We start from the raw sequence: 16,805 nt of genomic DNA, 5'->3' as shown, positions 1-16,805 counted from the left end.
ATAATAATAATAATAATAATGATAATAATAATAATAATGATAATAATAATAATAATAATAATAATAATAATAATAATAATAATAATAATAATAATAATAATAATAATAATAATAGTAGTAGTATAAAAATAAATAATATCCATTTTTTGACAATAAAAAATCGTGATAAACGCATTGAAAAGGACGGAGGGGGGGGGGGGGGGGGGGGGAGGATTAATGATCAGATAATCAAAATGAACTGTTATTTTAAAATAAATTGACAATCATAGGTAAAAATAAGTTATAAGTATTCCTCTGACTTTGTATAGATCTTAACATATTTTTATACTTTTTATTAACATACGTAAAACCTCACGATTATTTTAAGGAACAGCATCTAATTAATCAACCAACGTTCTGTTTTATTTTTTTTCACCGGTGGAACTTCACTTGCTAATTCTGGAGCAGTTTGCATGAAATGTTTTTTAACCACATATCTCATTTGAGCCCTTTCACAGCTTATTCGGCAGAGTCCATTTGCATTGAGACAATGCTTGTTTTCAGTATGACCATTCATCTGAGTAAAGAAAAAAAAATCATTAGTTATTATTGATATATGATGATGATGATGATGATGATGATGGGGATGTTGATGATGATGATGATGATGATGATAATAATAATAATAAGAAGAAGAAGAAGAAGAATTGTAATGATAAGAGTTATAATAATATTATTGATTGTTAGTAATAATACGATAGTGATCACCTAGATGCCTGCTAATAATACTAACGTAATAATTTTCCTTTAAAATATAGTTCTAAATGCCCGTTATTCAAAATGGAATCCGCCTATATACCCACTCTGAAATATTTTTAGCAAAAATAAGATAGAGAAAGAAGTTTACTGTAGCATTTGCGGCCAAAAAATTGATTTATCACCGGTCTGCGAGAGTCTTATTTGACACCTAGACAACGCCCCAAATTACTTTAAATTCATTTCATACTCCACCTCTCCAGAAATTTTATCCCATGACATCCAAACTGCTTTCTATCCATGGAGTGCCAATCAGATGTTTACAATTACCAATTTCCAACTGGCTGCTGAAAAAGGACAATTATAATTTCAATTGTCCACCAGTCGGTCATCGGCAAAGTCAAATAAGCCCCTCCCACTCAAATCACATATCCCCTCGAATGCTCGGCATTGTAGCGCAGTCCACCGGGCCTTTGAGGTTACACAATCATCCGCCACCTTTGATTACATCGCTTTTTGATGATGTCATAATATATCTATCTACCCTCTTTTCTCACGCCCGTTGACTGTATCAACGGGTGATGTAGAAGAATATCGAGGGAAGGTGCGAATCGTGAAGACGGAATGGCAAATCGGTGTGAAAGTTATAGGTTCAAAGTTCAATGCAATAAAAATCGTTCCGTGCTAAAAATGTGCGTACATGAGTTTTATACACACACACACACACTCTCTCTCTCTCTCTCTCTCTCTCTCTCTCTCTCTCTCTCTCGTGTGTGTGTGTGTGTGTACTACTATACTACTACTACTACTACTGCTGCTGCTGCTGCTGCTACGATTACTACTATTACTGCGCTATCATCATCATCATCATCACCATAAAACAACAACAACAACAACGTTATCATCACCATTGGACTCGTGTTCTTATGTCTCTGGAGTTTGTCTGAATACGGGACTATTTTGTTAGCCAACAAAGAATTAGACAAGGTGTGTTTACACATTCATTGTGCAGAAACCTGTCATTACAAATCGGTGAAATAAATGCTATATTAAAAGTAGATTATTACTCTTGTATTTACTACCATGTGTTAGGGTAACAAAACTCAGATAACATCAATTTGAATTTTTTAAACAATTAAAAATATTTTTCAGGTTAATTTTAAATAGAAAAATATACATTTTTCAAGAAAGAATAAAGTATACTCACCATTTCTTGATATCAATGAAAATAATTGCGTCTTAAAGATGAAAATGTGGCCGTTATATCCATATAAAATAGAAAAATATAGAAGAAGTGTACGGTCAGCAATTGCAGTGTAAAAATGAACGATTTTACGAAATCTGTCCTATAGCCTGACTGACAATGAAATCCAAGCGGTGCATTCTACCTGCAGGGATAAATATAGGCCAGTTTTCACGTTCTGGACATCTGTTATGACGTAACCACACGGTGGTCTCCCCGTCATCGACGGTGGGTCGTTCCCATTGGGGGTGAGGCGGTAGTAAACTAAAGTGAAAGATTTCTAGTGTAATAAACGGCTGTGACCAAAATCAGACTGGCTATCTGCAGTCCTCCTGCAAAAGTATCTTCACCACAGAATTGTAATTCGTAGCAGGATGCACTCAAAACATATTTTTAAAAATACTCACCTCCACGGAAAATGGTGATGGCTTTTGACTATAAGGATCATGCCCTTTGATGTGCTGAAATCTGGTGACTGTGAAAACAGCATTCGAATGTTTTAGCTTCAACCAACAAGAAATGTACTCTGCATCCCTTTCACTGGAATTTCATCTACGAATTTCACCAATTTAGAGCAATTCAAACCATGCAGTTTCCATCATTAACTTTTGGTCATTATGAATGAAAATAACCAGCCAAATAATATCCCTTGGTAATATCAACTTTATGAAGACATGCCATAAACAAAACCTAAATTTTTTTTTCAAAATACGTAAATTTGGAGGAAAAATTGGAATCCAAAGAAAAGAAATCTGTATCACCGAAATAAGTTTTATCTCCAACTACCACGAATTATCTTTTTAAACATCTTTAGAAGTAGAAGTGATGTAGTGTTGTTCACTTTGAATATATTTATCACATTTCCTTAAATATTTTGGTTGAAAAATCTAGAAACCTGGAAAAAAATATCTCAGTTTGGTCATGTCTGGTCAACCAAAAATATGGACTGACTAAAACTTATGCTTAGGACGACGCATAATGTTTAAGTGTAATAAGCACAGACTATATAAAAAATATAAGTGATCGAATTAGTGATAAAATTAATCGTCACATAACAAACAGACATGCCGTTACAACCAGGATTTCTTGTATCAGCCAAACAATCAAAATCAATTTCTCAAAGAAACATGCATTGAAAGACAATATATTCTGAAACTTGCAGTGAACAAACCTGATGTCTAATTTGACGCCGACTCCTTCTCAATTGGTGACTGTCATCTTCTTGTGGATCTGATTGATAAAGGGATAATCTTGATGGCATTTGTCTGGATTCCCTATCGCACTCATCAATTAGTTCTTTTTTCATAGATCTTGGGCTTCTACTTTCCTTGTGTGGCGAGTGCCTCCTGTGTCGTCTGCTGCGATCTTTATGATGAAGGGAGAAAATAAGAGATAAATTATCTATTGATAATTTTGAAAAAAAAAAAGAAAAGAAATAACATCAAAAACAATAATACAGACCCCCCCCCCCCCCCCTCCACAGCAACATCAATTTAAAAAAAAAAAAAAGAAAAATCTTTTTAAAAAACCTGATTTTCATCATAACTTGTATCAAAATAACACAATAATGTATGGCTTTCACCTAATTAATATGAGTTGTCACTTTAAAATGGATAAGAAGAGAGCAGGCATTGATCAATTTGGTCACCTATCTATTTCTAAGTAAATTAGTAAAATGACATTATTTACACCTATTCACTATAAAATTTTGACACAAATGCTAAATTGGTATAATTGGCAGATCTGAGTACATTCTTTGAAAAAAAAAATGTGTGGCATCGAGGGTGCAATACAGTAAGTTATTATTTGCCTTAAAACAATGATGAGAGTGGTCAGTGACCAGATGGATCACAATTCACAACATTTTTTGCAGCTCTAGCCTCTATACATTCCTCAATCGGGTTGAGAAATTGGAATTTAGCAGTGATTGGTATTGTGAGAGTGATAAAACTGGTACAAAAAGGATGCTTTATGGATAAACAGATGAATTAAGGAAACAAACTGTGACATCAGATACAAAAAAACAAACAAACAAAAAAACAAAAAATTAATTGCTCACCATCATCTGAAGAGTCTGCATCCAAATAGTTGTAAGCACGTCTGAAATAAAAATGAAATAAAAAACGTTTTGATTAACAATTTCGTTAAAAGTAGACAGCAAAGTTAAATAGAAGTGAAAAGTGAGTAGCAGCAATTTGTCCTGATAACAGAATCATCTGGTTAATGGAGACAAACCATGGTAAGCATAAATTACATCAATGCAGACCTATTTCATGTCAAAACTTGCAAAAATACAATGAGGACTCTCAACCACAGTGCTGACATGGCGGTTAAAAAACAAACAAACCCAACCCCCCCCCCTCAAATTTTGCAAGCTAAAAACAGCAAAATATGCACACAAAAAAGTGAGATTAATTTTACTAAAAACCCATAATTAGTTCATGAAAGAGAAAGGTATTAGTTTTTTTTAAAGGGTTTCACAGCGCTTGCAACAAATGTAAGGTCATATCAGTGCCAGTAAAAACAAAACAAAAAATGAGATAGTAAAAAAGAAACTACTCTTGATTAATTATCTTTCACGTTCTACGAGAACTACCAAATTAAAAAATAAAAAAAATTCTTTTTTTTTTTTCACCTTTTATTTCTCTTTCTTTGCAAAAGCTAGAAAATTTGCAAAAAAAAAATACCATTATTTGTGGCCGCAAACGATGCAAAAAAACAAAACAAACAACAATCTGCTATGCCAGATAGCGCTAGTGGTGAAGATGTTTTGATGGTGGAGTGATATTTGAAGATGTAATAGCAGTAACACTAGTATCATACAGTATTGATCCTATCAAGTGCACAGACCCCTCCTACCCCTCTCCAGACCTCAATCCTAGTATCATCTCTTTTTCCTTTAAAACATAAATTAAAATAAGACATGCACGTCCTCAATTGCCCTACCAAACTGACATCTTGCTCTAAGTTATCATTGACCATGCAGTACTGCATGCAAAAAACAATTAACAATAATCTACACACCCAATACATATATTATGACAAAGCATTAGTATTGTCATTCTAAATTTCGTTAGTAATAAGTCTTTTTCTGATCTTATGGTATGCAATCTCCCCAGATGTAAAAAAATAAATTAGGATACTCAACCTTTAAAAAAATTAAGACAGACAGAGCATTTTTCCATGAATAGTTTAGCATTCCGAACAACCCGTAAATCTTATTTTAATTTTAAGTTTATTTTATTATAATTTTGACCTTCAGTTGAAATCCAATTTTTTTCCATAGCTTTCAAAAGTAACTTAATTTTGATGTATTTTTGTTTCCAATGTAAAAAGAAAAAGAAAAAAAATACTGTTTTAGCTCATCCTCATACAATTACAATGGAATACCTCTTGTTGGTCCCAAATTTTGTGTAATTTCAGCGAGTTTCATTGATAATGGATAAAGTTAACCCTGTTTACAGTGTACCAGCCGTTCTAGTACTGTGGTGTTGGCTTTATCGGTATTCCACAGATTTTCGGTCAATTAATCAGTGATGATACTCACAAAAAGTCAAAAAGGAGGAAAAGTCTCGGAAAAACGGAAAACTCACCTAGAACATTCTTGCACCACAGGAAAGTAGGCAGAATGACTTCTTTTGAGTACAATTTTAAAACGCCCGGAGTCCAGTAAAAGGAGGAAATTTTTTTAATATATATATTTTTTTTTAAAAAGAGGTATTTTTAAAAGATTTATTATATTTAAAAAAAGTAAAAGGAGGAAATGAAGGAAATATCCGCGGATCGAGGATCTGAGGAGGAAAACCGAGGAAAGGAAAGAAAACCGCGGATTTCCGCGGAAAAGTATCATCACTGATTAATTATATTGAAATATGCAAAATCAGTTGTTTGTATACCTGAAATGATTCTCTAATACAGACACATAGAGAAACAATCCAAACTTCAAGTCTTTTTAAGGCAATGTATCTCTCTCCTTCAAGCCTTTAAACTCAATTCATCTACTGTGCTCAAACAACCTGAAGCATAAGTACACTTTTTTTTCCAAATGTAATGACTCATGAAGTTATTGCCCTGTTCATTCTAATCTACTAGGAATACAAGGGCCAATCAGTTGTTGCCCCAAAAGCAGCCCTATAGTTAGTTTAGTACTGACTGCGGGCAAGGGATAATCTCTGAAGCTGAGAACTGGTACTGATGCTTCTTCACCTATTCCCAATCGCCCTGTTCTAAGAAAGCCACGTAAATGTATTTGCAATAATTTCAATTGTGACACATGGTAGACTGGCAACTCTGCAGACATCCCTTTGTCTTGCATTTCTTATACTCATAGCTTAACCCCAGTCTTTTCTTTGTTGGAATATTGATAAAAATCAAAACGGACTTGTTTTCTTGGGACTTTGTTGCGGAAAAGAAAAATCACAACATTTGTAACAAATTTTGATAAGATTGAGCCCAATGGCCGGACATAAATACTTTAAGCAGTCCTCACAATACCATATGATAACATTTTTTCAAGATTTTAACCAACCTTTGTATACCGCTCAAGATTTAGGCAAAGAAACTTTAAAAACGAAAAAAAAAACCTCCCTGAAAATGTAGAGCAATTCCGATTTCTCAAATTGTATTAAAAAAAAAAAGGAATAGGATATTTCAAATTTTATTGCTCATGATATAGACCCTAATTTTATGGCGATGACTAATAAATACCTTGGTCCTGTCCGTGGTCTTAGTCTTGAATCCACAACTTTGTCTTCAAATATGTCATAGTCATCATCTTGATAGGCCCCTCTGAGATTAGTTGAACCATTATCAACAGACACCTGGAATTGAAAACAGAAAATTGAACAGATGAAAATTGTTGCTACAAAGGATTTTGTAAAGAATAATCTAAATATTGCAGCAATACCACTTTGGCCTGTGAAAACTTCCCTAGCATTTAACCCAAATCTTCCTCTTTATTAATGTAAATGTTTTGTCTTCAACTATGAATTATCAACTGTTTTAGCCATTTTTTAAAAATTACCACGTGAATTCCATCCCAACCAAATTCCCAAAAATAATTTAGGGGTCAAAGCCCGTCAGAAATTGCAGACTTTGAACTATAATAACTACATTTCCAGATGAGATAAAGAGAGAGAGAGAGAGAGAGAGAGAGAGAGAGAGAGAGAGAGAGAGAGAGAGAGAGAGAGAGAGAGAGAGAGAGAGAGAGAGAGAGGAAAATAAAACATTTAAAAGAGAGAAAAAGGAGAAAAAAGGGGGTGAGGGGTGAGTGGGGTGGTGGTGCTGCTGGTAGGACATTTATCATTTGCAATGCTCTGCAGACATGGAACGAAGACAAAAAAAAAAAAAAAGGGGGGGGGGGGGGAGCGGAGCCACGATTAGGCCACACAGCATCGATTTCGACAAGCCTTCGAATTCAGACGACTTACCCATTCGGTAAACTTAAGTCTAGTTAAAATCATATCAAAACAAAAATTACTGTTGTTTTCGGATTCAACGAAAAAAAAACAGAAGGGCAAAGTGGCAAATCCCTGCCAAGTATAAATAATGCCAGATAGATAAGAAATAAAAGTAGGATTTCCTTTGTTTTAAAGGAAAATATACTGCACATTGTCATAATAAGGAACAATTCACCTAAATATTTGTGCAACACGATCAAACCATGAAAGTTAATACAAAATAGTTGACGATTTACCAACTGGAAAGGTCTGTGACAAAAATAGGAAATATGAGAGAGAGAGAGAGAGAGAGAGAGAGAGAGAGAGAGAGAGAGAGAGGAGAGAGAGAGAGAGGAGAGAGAGGAGAGAGAGAGAGAGAGAGAGAGAGAGAGAGAGAGAGAGAGGAGGAGAGAGAGAGAGAGAGAGAGAGAGAGAGAGAGAGAGAGAGAGAGAGAGAGAGAGAGAGAGAGAGAGAGAGAGAGAGAGAGAGAGAGAGGAGAGAGAGTGAGAGAGAGAGAGAGAGAGAGAGAGGAGAGAGAGAGAGAGAGAGAGAGAGAGAGAGAGAGAGAGAGAGAGAGAGAGAGAGGAGAGAGAGAGAGAGAGAGAGAGGAGAGAGAGAGAGAGAGAGAGAGAGAGAGAGAGAGAGAGGAGAGAGAGAGAGAGAGAGAGAGAGAGAAGAGAGAAGAGGAGAGAGAGAGAGAGAGAGAGAGAGAGAGAGAGAGAGAGAGAGAGAGAGAGAAAAGTAGTAAATGAGACGGAAATAGAGGAGAAAATCTGAGAAACACAACGACAAAAAACAAACTCTCGGTTCTATTTTTGTGTGAGGTAGTCTATTCTTTTCTCCTTTTTTGATTTCAAATGAAGTAAAGCGCCCCAAAACCTAATGGTAGAGATTGTAGTACTGGTGGTAGTGAGGATGATGTGGTGTTGGTGGTTGTAGTAATAGTGGTAGAGATGATGAAGATGTGATAGTGGTCGATGTTGTAGTGGCAGTGATGATGATGATATGGTGGTGGTGCTGGTTGAAGTAGTAGTAGTAGTAGTTGTAGTGATGATGATGTGGTGGTGGTATAGTGGTTGTAGTAGTTGTGGTTGTGATGATAATGATGTGGTGGTGATGGTGGTTGTAGTACAAATGGTGTGATTTTGTTTTTAAGGGTTTTACAGCGCTTGCAACACAGTAAGGTCAAATAAGCGCCAGTAAAAAGGAAAAATATGGGATAGTAAAAGTTCTAAAATTACAATTAAAGCACAAAAGAAAAGGTGAGACAAAGGGGAATTGGCTCAAATAGGGAACAGATGTAGATTCCAAGAGCATACCACCAATGTACTTAGTTTGAGATCACCTAAAAGTCTCATCCAGACACAAGCACAGGCCCGAACTAAGAGGAATACACTCAAATTTTTATAAATTATATAATATAATATGCAAACTAAACATAATACAATGCATAACAGAGAGATGATTTACAAGGAAAAGAATATCACCTACCAAAACAATAACTATACATTTGACTATTTTCCTCCCAGCCAAGGACTCCAGTCAGGGTCAGGACAAAACCAAGTAATCTCACTCCAAGACAACGACAGGAAACAATTGGAAAATGGGTATAGGGGTATAAAAGACACAGCATGTACCTCCCTGCCCACTATGGGAGATCAGGATCCCCACCCAGGTACAAATGGTAGTGATGATGATGTGGTAGTGGTGGTTGTAGTAGTAGTCGTGGAAGTGATGATAATGTGGTGGTGGTGATTGTAGTAGTACTGGTCGTGATGATGATGTGGCGCTGGTGGTTGTAGTAGTAGTGGTGATGATGATTTTGTAGTGGTTGTTGTTGTAGTATAGTAGTAGTAGTAGTAGTAGTAGTAGCAGTAGTAGTAGTGATGATGATGCTGCGGTTGTAGTAGCAGTGGTAGTGATGATGATGATGTGGTGGTGGTGATTGTAGTAGTAGTAGTGGTGGTAGTGATGAAGATGAGGTGATGGTGGTAGTTGTAGTAGTAGTGGTAGTGATGATGATGTGGTGGTGGTGGTTGTTGTAGTAGTAGTGGTGGTTGTGATGAAGATGAGGTGATGGTGGTACTTGTAGTAGTAGTGGTAGTGATGATGATGTGGTGGTGATGGTGGTTGTAGTAGTGGTGTAGTGATGGTTGTAGTAGTAGTGGTAGTGATGATGTGGTGGTGGTGGTTGTAGTAGTAGCGGTAATGATGATGTGGTTGTGGTGGTGTAGTAGTATTGGTAGTGATGATGTGGTGGTGGTGGTTGTACTACCAGTGCTAGTGATGATGATGATTTAGTGGTGGTGGTTGAAGTAGTAGTTGTGGTAATGATGATGATGTGGTGGTGGTGGTGGTTGTAGTAGTAGTGGTAGTGATGAGGATGTGGTGGTGGTTGCAGTAGTAGTGGTGGTGATGATGGTTGTAATACTAGTGGTAATGATGATGATGTGGTGGCTGGAAAGGGGGGGGGGGGGTAACCATGGAACAAAGTGACCTCATCTGAATTCGACGGAAGTTGCCCGGAGCCCTGAATTTTTTGCTCCAGTTTTCTCCGGTGAAACCGGAGTTTTGGCATCACTGCAACTGATAGTGAATTTACTTATTCGCTTTATCGTCGATATTGAACAGTATTGATTATTGTAGTGTTTTTATGCACCCCCGTTGACGGTGTATCTTAACGGATCGTTTTTATACACCTCCGTCACGCATGCGCATCCCTCCCAATTTCATCAGCAATATTGTGTTTCTGTATTTGAACATGGCGAAAGTTATATTGTGACATCTGTAGGATGTGTTTGTCAATAAATTTATATAAAAATAATAATAATTTAAAAAATTGAAATATAAAACCAGAAAATAGCAGTTACATTGAAGGTAAAATAATGTTTTAGAAAGACCTTATTAATGTGATGAACAGTCAGGTGGCTCCGTAGCGCAGTGGACAAGCTGTCAGACTAAAACCTTGAACATACTGGGTTTGATACCCATTGTAGACATATTTTATTAAAAAAGTCTACTAGAAAGACAATATGTTTGTTTGTTTGTTTTATTTCTTTTTCTTTTTCAAAAACTTTTTAGCATGCTTTTAAAAAAACTTTGATTTTAATTTTCTAAAATTATTTATTTATTTGAGATCAGTATTTGTGTGTCATGTTTCTTTTTACTTTTGATTTTTAAAATTATTGTTATTATTCTTTATTTTATTATCATTGTATAAACGTACATCGGTAATCACTAAGCAGCGTGCTAAATTACAAGCTAAAACTATTTAAACCTCATGGACGTATGCAGAAACATTTTCATTAATTTACCATCACCGCCAACGGAGGTGCATAAAAACGGCGTGTTTTCGTACACCTCCAACGGAGGTGCATAAAAACGCCACCATTTAATATTCCACATCTCTACGAACAAAATGGCGAACGGCGCTGTTTGAAATCTACCAATCCAGTTCAGCTCGATTCGAAATGTTATTCAGCCCTATTATAAACGTTGTGGACCACAACAACCAATTCAGCCTAGTGATTGTTTTTTTCTCTGGTTTTCCTAACCAAAACATTTACACAATCAGAAATTGGGAGAAACTGGTACTGGTATTCACTGGGTGAGAGTAGCCTTAGCGAAAGGGGTGGCTGCCTAAACCAGGTGAGAATAGTGAAAAGGGGCGGCTACCTCTATTCTCTACCCTGTGAGAATAGACACTCCTTGTATTCGTATATATATCGTAACCTACTATCCATCAACTAATTTATTGGTGGGTAATTTTACTTTTACATTTGTATTTTATTAACTTTACTTATTTCTATGTGCATTCAATGGCATTGTGAATTTTTCCATGTTCTGGAAAGTGGATGATAAATGTTTTAAATTTTTTTAATTTTAAAGAGCGGATTTTCAATAAAATAAAGCGTCTGTATTGTTATTGCTATAATCGTCCATCGTTATTGACAGTGTCTGGCAATAATCACAGCGATTCTGAATATTGTTGAAATTGAAACGGAATCGCTGTGATTATCCCCAGACATATATTTGAAACTCCGCTCCTTTAAACAATTATCCACATTCCAGAATATGGAATGTTTCCGAATGCACATAGAAATAAGGAAAGTTAATAAAACATCTATAAAAACATAAAATTAACCAATATTAAATCAGTTGTTACTACATATACACAATATGCGTCGACTTCGAAGTGGGTGTCATGGCCGAATGCCCTGGAAGTTTTACCAGAATCGACGTTGTGGGTTCGAATCCTGGTTCCGCCACTGTTTTTTAATTTTTTTATGCGAGTCTATTATTTTCCCCTTTTTGTTTGACCTTTTGTTCCGTTTCTGAGCATGAATTTCTAAAAATTGTTTTTTATTTTAAAAAATTATTGGTTTTTTTTTTCTCCTCTATCTGACCATTTGGTCGCTCCCTGAATATTTCTGTTTGTATGCTCTTTAATTATTTATACTTTTTAGACACTTTTTGAGATCGGAGTGGGGACGAATATGACAATTTGCTAGAAACTAGAGAGAAACCAAGAGAGAGGGAGAGAGAGAGAGAGAGAGAGAGAGAGAGAGAGAGAGAGAGAGAGAGAGAGAGAGAGAGAGAGAGGAGAGAGAGAGAGTTAAAAAAAAAGAATTAAGGAAAGTTAATAAAATATCTAAAAAACATAAAATCAACCAAACAAAATTCATGGCCGAATGGTTTAGTCGTCTGCCCTGGAAGTTTTACCAGAATCGATGTTGCGGATTCAAATCCTGGTTCCGCCACTATTTTTTTTTTTTAAACATTCCGTCTTCTTTTTACAGAACGGTGCAAGGGATAAATGTCCCAACCATCCTCCCCCCACCTCTTTTTTAATAAAAAACTCTCTCTTAGTTCCTTTCTAGTTTCTAGCAAATTGTCATATTTGTCCCAACTCCGATCTCAAAAGTGACTAAAAAGGATAAATAATTAAAAAGCAAACAAACAAATATTCAGAGAGCGACCAAATGGTGAGATAGAGGAGAAAAAAAAAACAAACAATATTTAAAAAAAAAAAAAAAAACAATCTTAAGAAATCCATGCTCAGAAACGGAACAAAATGCCAAACATAAAGGAGAAAAGAATAAACTCGCACAAAAAAAAAAAAAGGTAGGGGGGAGGAGGATGGATGGGACATTTATCCCTTGCAATGGTCTGTAAAAAGAAGACGGAATTTAAAAAAAAAAAAAAAAAAAAGTGGCGGAACCAGGATTCGAACCCACAACGTCGATTCTGGTAAACTTCCAGGGCAGATGACTAAACCATTCGGCCATGACACCCACTTCGAAGTCGACGCATATTGTGTATATGTAGAGAGGTGGGCCTTTGGCCGACCAACCTCCGCTGCACGTCCAACTCGCCTTGAGCATGCATTCACGTAAAATATAAAGATTTTTTTTAAAAACATACCTCTGTTTCAAAAACTAGCATCTTTCAACTTTCTAAGAAACAGTTTGATTTTTCAGAACTTTAGTTCGTTAAAAAAATACCGGCCAATCTGACCCGTTGAGTCGAATGAAAACAAATTTTGTTGTTTACACGGTTCAAAGGAAATGCCGTAAATAAGCTTTCATGGACTTCCTGTGTTGTTTTTACAGTGTCACGTGACCGTTTTGAGAAATTTGTCATCTGCTACAAATAATTAGACCGGTAGGGGGTAGATATTTTCGTTGGAGCAGAGAAAAAGTGAGTATTATTTCTTGTACTTGTAGAGAGGCCTAGGGTCCACCAGCAGTCAAGTTGATTGAATGAAAGAAAAAAGGCCTTTTTTATCCGCCGCCACCACCACCTTGAAAGAGTGGGGGGGGGGTGCATGCCGACGAGAGGGAGACGTGTCGATTGGTGACCTTGGTGACGTAGAGCATCTCAAGGATGCTGGCAGTTGCAGTTGCAGGTGTTCTTAACCCCTTAACAGCGAAGCTAATTTTTTGCTTTTAGATAATAGTTTGCTTTTATCTTTATTATTGTTAACGGGGAATACAGCGTTTCCACCAAGAGAGCAGTCAGACTATCGCAACTCGGACTTCAATTGTCTATAATCGTTTTGCCGTTACTTGTCTTTTGATGATAGAAGATTTGGTGTTAGGTCAAAGATCGAATTTCGCCGCTAAAAGGTTGCATTGCTACTGGATTTGCTCTCCCCCCCCCCCACCTTTTTTTTTTTTTTTCACCTTAGTATTGTTGATTGCTATTTCCTTTTTTATGATTAGCAAGTGCCGTAGGAGTCTCACAGGATGCAGGAGTACTGCAATTAACCCTTTGCCAGTGACACTGATTTTTTTTGTTTTCAAATAATAGTCTTCATTTATATTATTTTTTAACGCAGAAAAAAAAAAAAGTTTCCACCATAAGAGCAGTAAGAATATTGATAAAAAGCGCTTTGAGCACGTTGGGTGGATATTGCCCTCTATAAAAGCTCAAATTCTTAAATTGTAATTTGTTTTTTGTCTTTTGATGAAAACGGTAAGATTTTATTTTTGGTCCAAGTAAGATTGATATTCGCCTTTAAAAGGTTAAGTTGTTTTGTTTTTTCAGGTTTTTTTGTTTTGTTTTTCAAATGCGGATACGCTGCTTCTTCCTTTTTTTTTCCTCAACTGGCAAGTTATCGCTGTACTTACCCGCATGGCTTGCACACACAAAAGGATACATCTAGGTCACAAAACCTTACATCCAGGTCACACATCAAGACATCTCTGTTTCGTTTGTTCCAAGATAGCAAAACAAACCAGACGTCTTGGATTTCGAAAGAGCTTTCCATAAAATATTTGGTATTTGCAAGACCCCAGAAACCAATTCCCTATACAGCTCTTGTGCACGGTTACTTATGACCTTGATTTCTTTCGTACCCACCCCCAAAATCCCACTTATTGTGTGTTATAGGCAGAACATAATAAATAGCTGGGCTGCCACATGCGTGACTAAATTGGCCAAAGAGAGAATCTATACTTTGGCATTAGACACCAATTACCTGATGTCTTGGTTTTTAATCCTAGCCGAGTGAGAGAGAAAAAACAAAACAATCATACATGTATCTGCAAACAGCAGAACGTTTTCATTTTACATTGAGATGGGAAGGGGAAGGGATAACACTATGATAGAAAGAAAGAGAGAGAGAGAGAGAGAGAGAGAGAGGAGAGAGAGAGAGAGAGAGAGAGAGAGAGAGAGAGAGAGAGAGAAAGAGAGAGGAGAGAGAGAGAGGGGGGGGGGGATGGAGGGATAGTAAGGGGGAATGGGAAAAGATGAAAGAAACAACGGGTTGCCTGATGACGTAGATCAAAGGAATGTTACAGCGGTGTTCACGGAGCGTACTTCGTGAAATTTTAACCTTTTACAGTGACACTGATTTTTTTCTGCAGATTGCTTATGCGGAATAAATCGTTTCGCCAAGAGAGCAGTAGTAAGAGTATATTTAGACTCGGGCTTCAATTAAACTATAAATCCCAAAGCTTGTCTTTTAATGATAACATTAAGACTAAGATCTGGAGTTTGGGGAGTGTAGTGTAAGATCGAATCTCGCCATTAATGGTTAAAATTGTTTTGATTTTTTTAAAAATAACTCTCACACACACACACACACACGAGCGCGTGCGGTCACGACAGCGAGGACCATCTATTGCTTGTGTTGCAATGGTAAACCAGTTTACGTGTACGTAGATCCTGAGGCTAGATGCCCCGTTACCGTGTACGTAGGCACTCCCAAAAAAAAAAAAAAAAGAAAGAGACACACACACACTCACACACACAGTCTCGCATCCGCTACGAACTAATTTTGCGCACCAATTTTTACTGCACTAATGCACCAAATTGCATACCTATCTAGGCACACTAAAAAACCTGGGGCGGCACCTTGATAACAGAAACGAAACCCACACGATTTCGCGAGGAATGAATCATGAAAAAAATTAGGATATAATTTCAACACAACTTTTGAAATTCATCAAGGATTGTCCAGTACCGAATGTTTTTTGATAGAAAACAAATGCATCTTCAAATCTAAACTGCTTTTGACGGTAAGCGGTAAGTTTTTTATTTATTTTTCTGTCCAAACGAATGATTTGTCCTGGTATAGAAGCTAAGTATTGGTAACACCGGCTCACCTCTCTAGTAACAACTGATTTAATCTTGGTTAATTTTATGTTTTTATAGATATTTTATTAACTTTCCTTATTTCTATGTGCATTCGGAAACATTCCATATTCTGGAATGTGGATAATTGTTTAAAGGAGCAGAGTTGCAAATATGTGTCTGTGGATAACGAAATTTGGCTATCCCCAGACAGGTGTCTGGGGATAACGAATTTTCATTATCCCTAGACAGGTGTCTGGGGATAATGAAAGTGAAAGCCCAGCCTTTTCGTTATCCCCAGACATGTGTCTGGGGATAATGACAGCCAAACGGAATAGAGTCAGAGTGAACAGTGTGTACTGCTTCAGTATCGGGATCATTGTCATTGATTTGAGAAAAAAACAATAAACCGCACCAGCCGCCAGTCAGTCAGCTACATTTTTAATTAAATTGACTTTAGGAATCTCAACTCAGTCAATGAGAAGAGATAAGACAAACCTACTCTTTTTTCTTTGTTAAAAGTAAGAGTCATGCGCTGATGAAATAGCTAACATTGATTGGATGCAAACACAAATAAGTTGTGATTCTTTGTTGTTAGACTGCATCATATAAAATTGCAACGTTTTCAGTTTCGTTCACTTTCTTTACAAATATTCCAGTAAACAAACATTGTATTACCTCTCTCTTTGGAAAGGTAGATCTAAACCTCTCCTTTTCATGTTCCAGTGACATGAATTTAGGCGAATCTTCCTCATTGAGATCACCGCTGTGTCTGGTCCGCACCATCTTTCTCAGTCAAAACGTCGAACAAAAAAAAAAGTAAAACAAAACACTGATGTCGCGGGTAAGAGTTATCCCCACCAAAACAATGAAAGCCGCCTTCCGTGAAATAACCTGTCGCATGAAAGGTAGTGCCACAATAAAAAAACAATTTTGTAATGAAAAAAAAATCACTTTAGAGAAAACACATAAACTATATAATTATTGCTATAGTTCAAAACATGCTTTTAGCATTAAATGTATTTTTCCTCGAGAAATGAGTATAAACAATGTGGAAAAAAACGTTAAGCGCCATAATATGAAAGTAAAGGAAGTCGCATTTCGTTCGTTTCGATTCTAGGCTGCAAGCCGTATGCCAGATATTTTTGGATGACAGAGTTGTGCGACCATCTTGGACGTTTGAGTGGCGCGGTAACAACCTTCAGCTTCCAGTTTGCGGGCAAATTAAATAAGTGCACGTAGGCTGACGCATATAATAATCATAATTTAGTATTGATGACAACATACAAGCGAAAAATAAAGAAAAATG

At 36.5% G+C, this 16,805-nt stretch overlaps 1 protein-coding gene across 6 annotated transcripts in view; it reads right to left on the bottom strand.

The window, feature by feature from the left end:
• The window catches only part of LOC144962758 (uncharacterized), a 51,063-nt gene extending 34,477 nt beyond the window's left edge, over positions 1-16,586 (bottom strand). For 3 of the 6 annotated variants that reach the window (XM_078895985.1, XM_078895986.1, XM_078895988.1), the window contains exons 1-4: positions 16,175-16,400; positions 6,686-6,798; positions 4,038-4,078; positions 3,150-3,343 (exon numbers count right to left, since the gene is read on the bottom strand). In XM_078895985.1, coding sequence (XP_078752111.1) covers positions 3,150-3,343; positions 4,038-4,078; positions 6,686-6,798; positions 16,175-16,282 — 456 coding nt within the window. In that variant the 5' untranslated portion in view covers positions 16,283-16,400. Of the gene's footprint in view, positions 1-3,149; positions 3,344-4,037; positions 4,079-6,685; positions 6,799-16,174 lie in introns of all 6 variants that reach the window. The other 3 variants (XM_078895989.1, XM_078895987.1, XM_078895990.1) reach the window with 3 other exon arrangements.
• Positions 16,587-16,805: the final 219 nt, after the last annotated feature.

Source organism: Berghia stephanieae, chromosome 1 (assembly GCF_034508935.2).
Source record: "Berghia stephanieae isolate SIO BIC M18660-M18661 chromosome 1, UCSD_Bste_1.3, whole genome shotgun sequence".
Lineage (NCBI taxonomy): Eukaryota > Metazoa > Mollusca > Gastropoda > Nudibranchia > Aeolidiidae > Berghia > Berghia stephanieae.
This window is presented reverse-complemented; position numbering and strand designations above follow the sequence as displayed.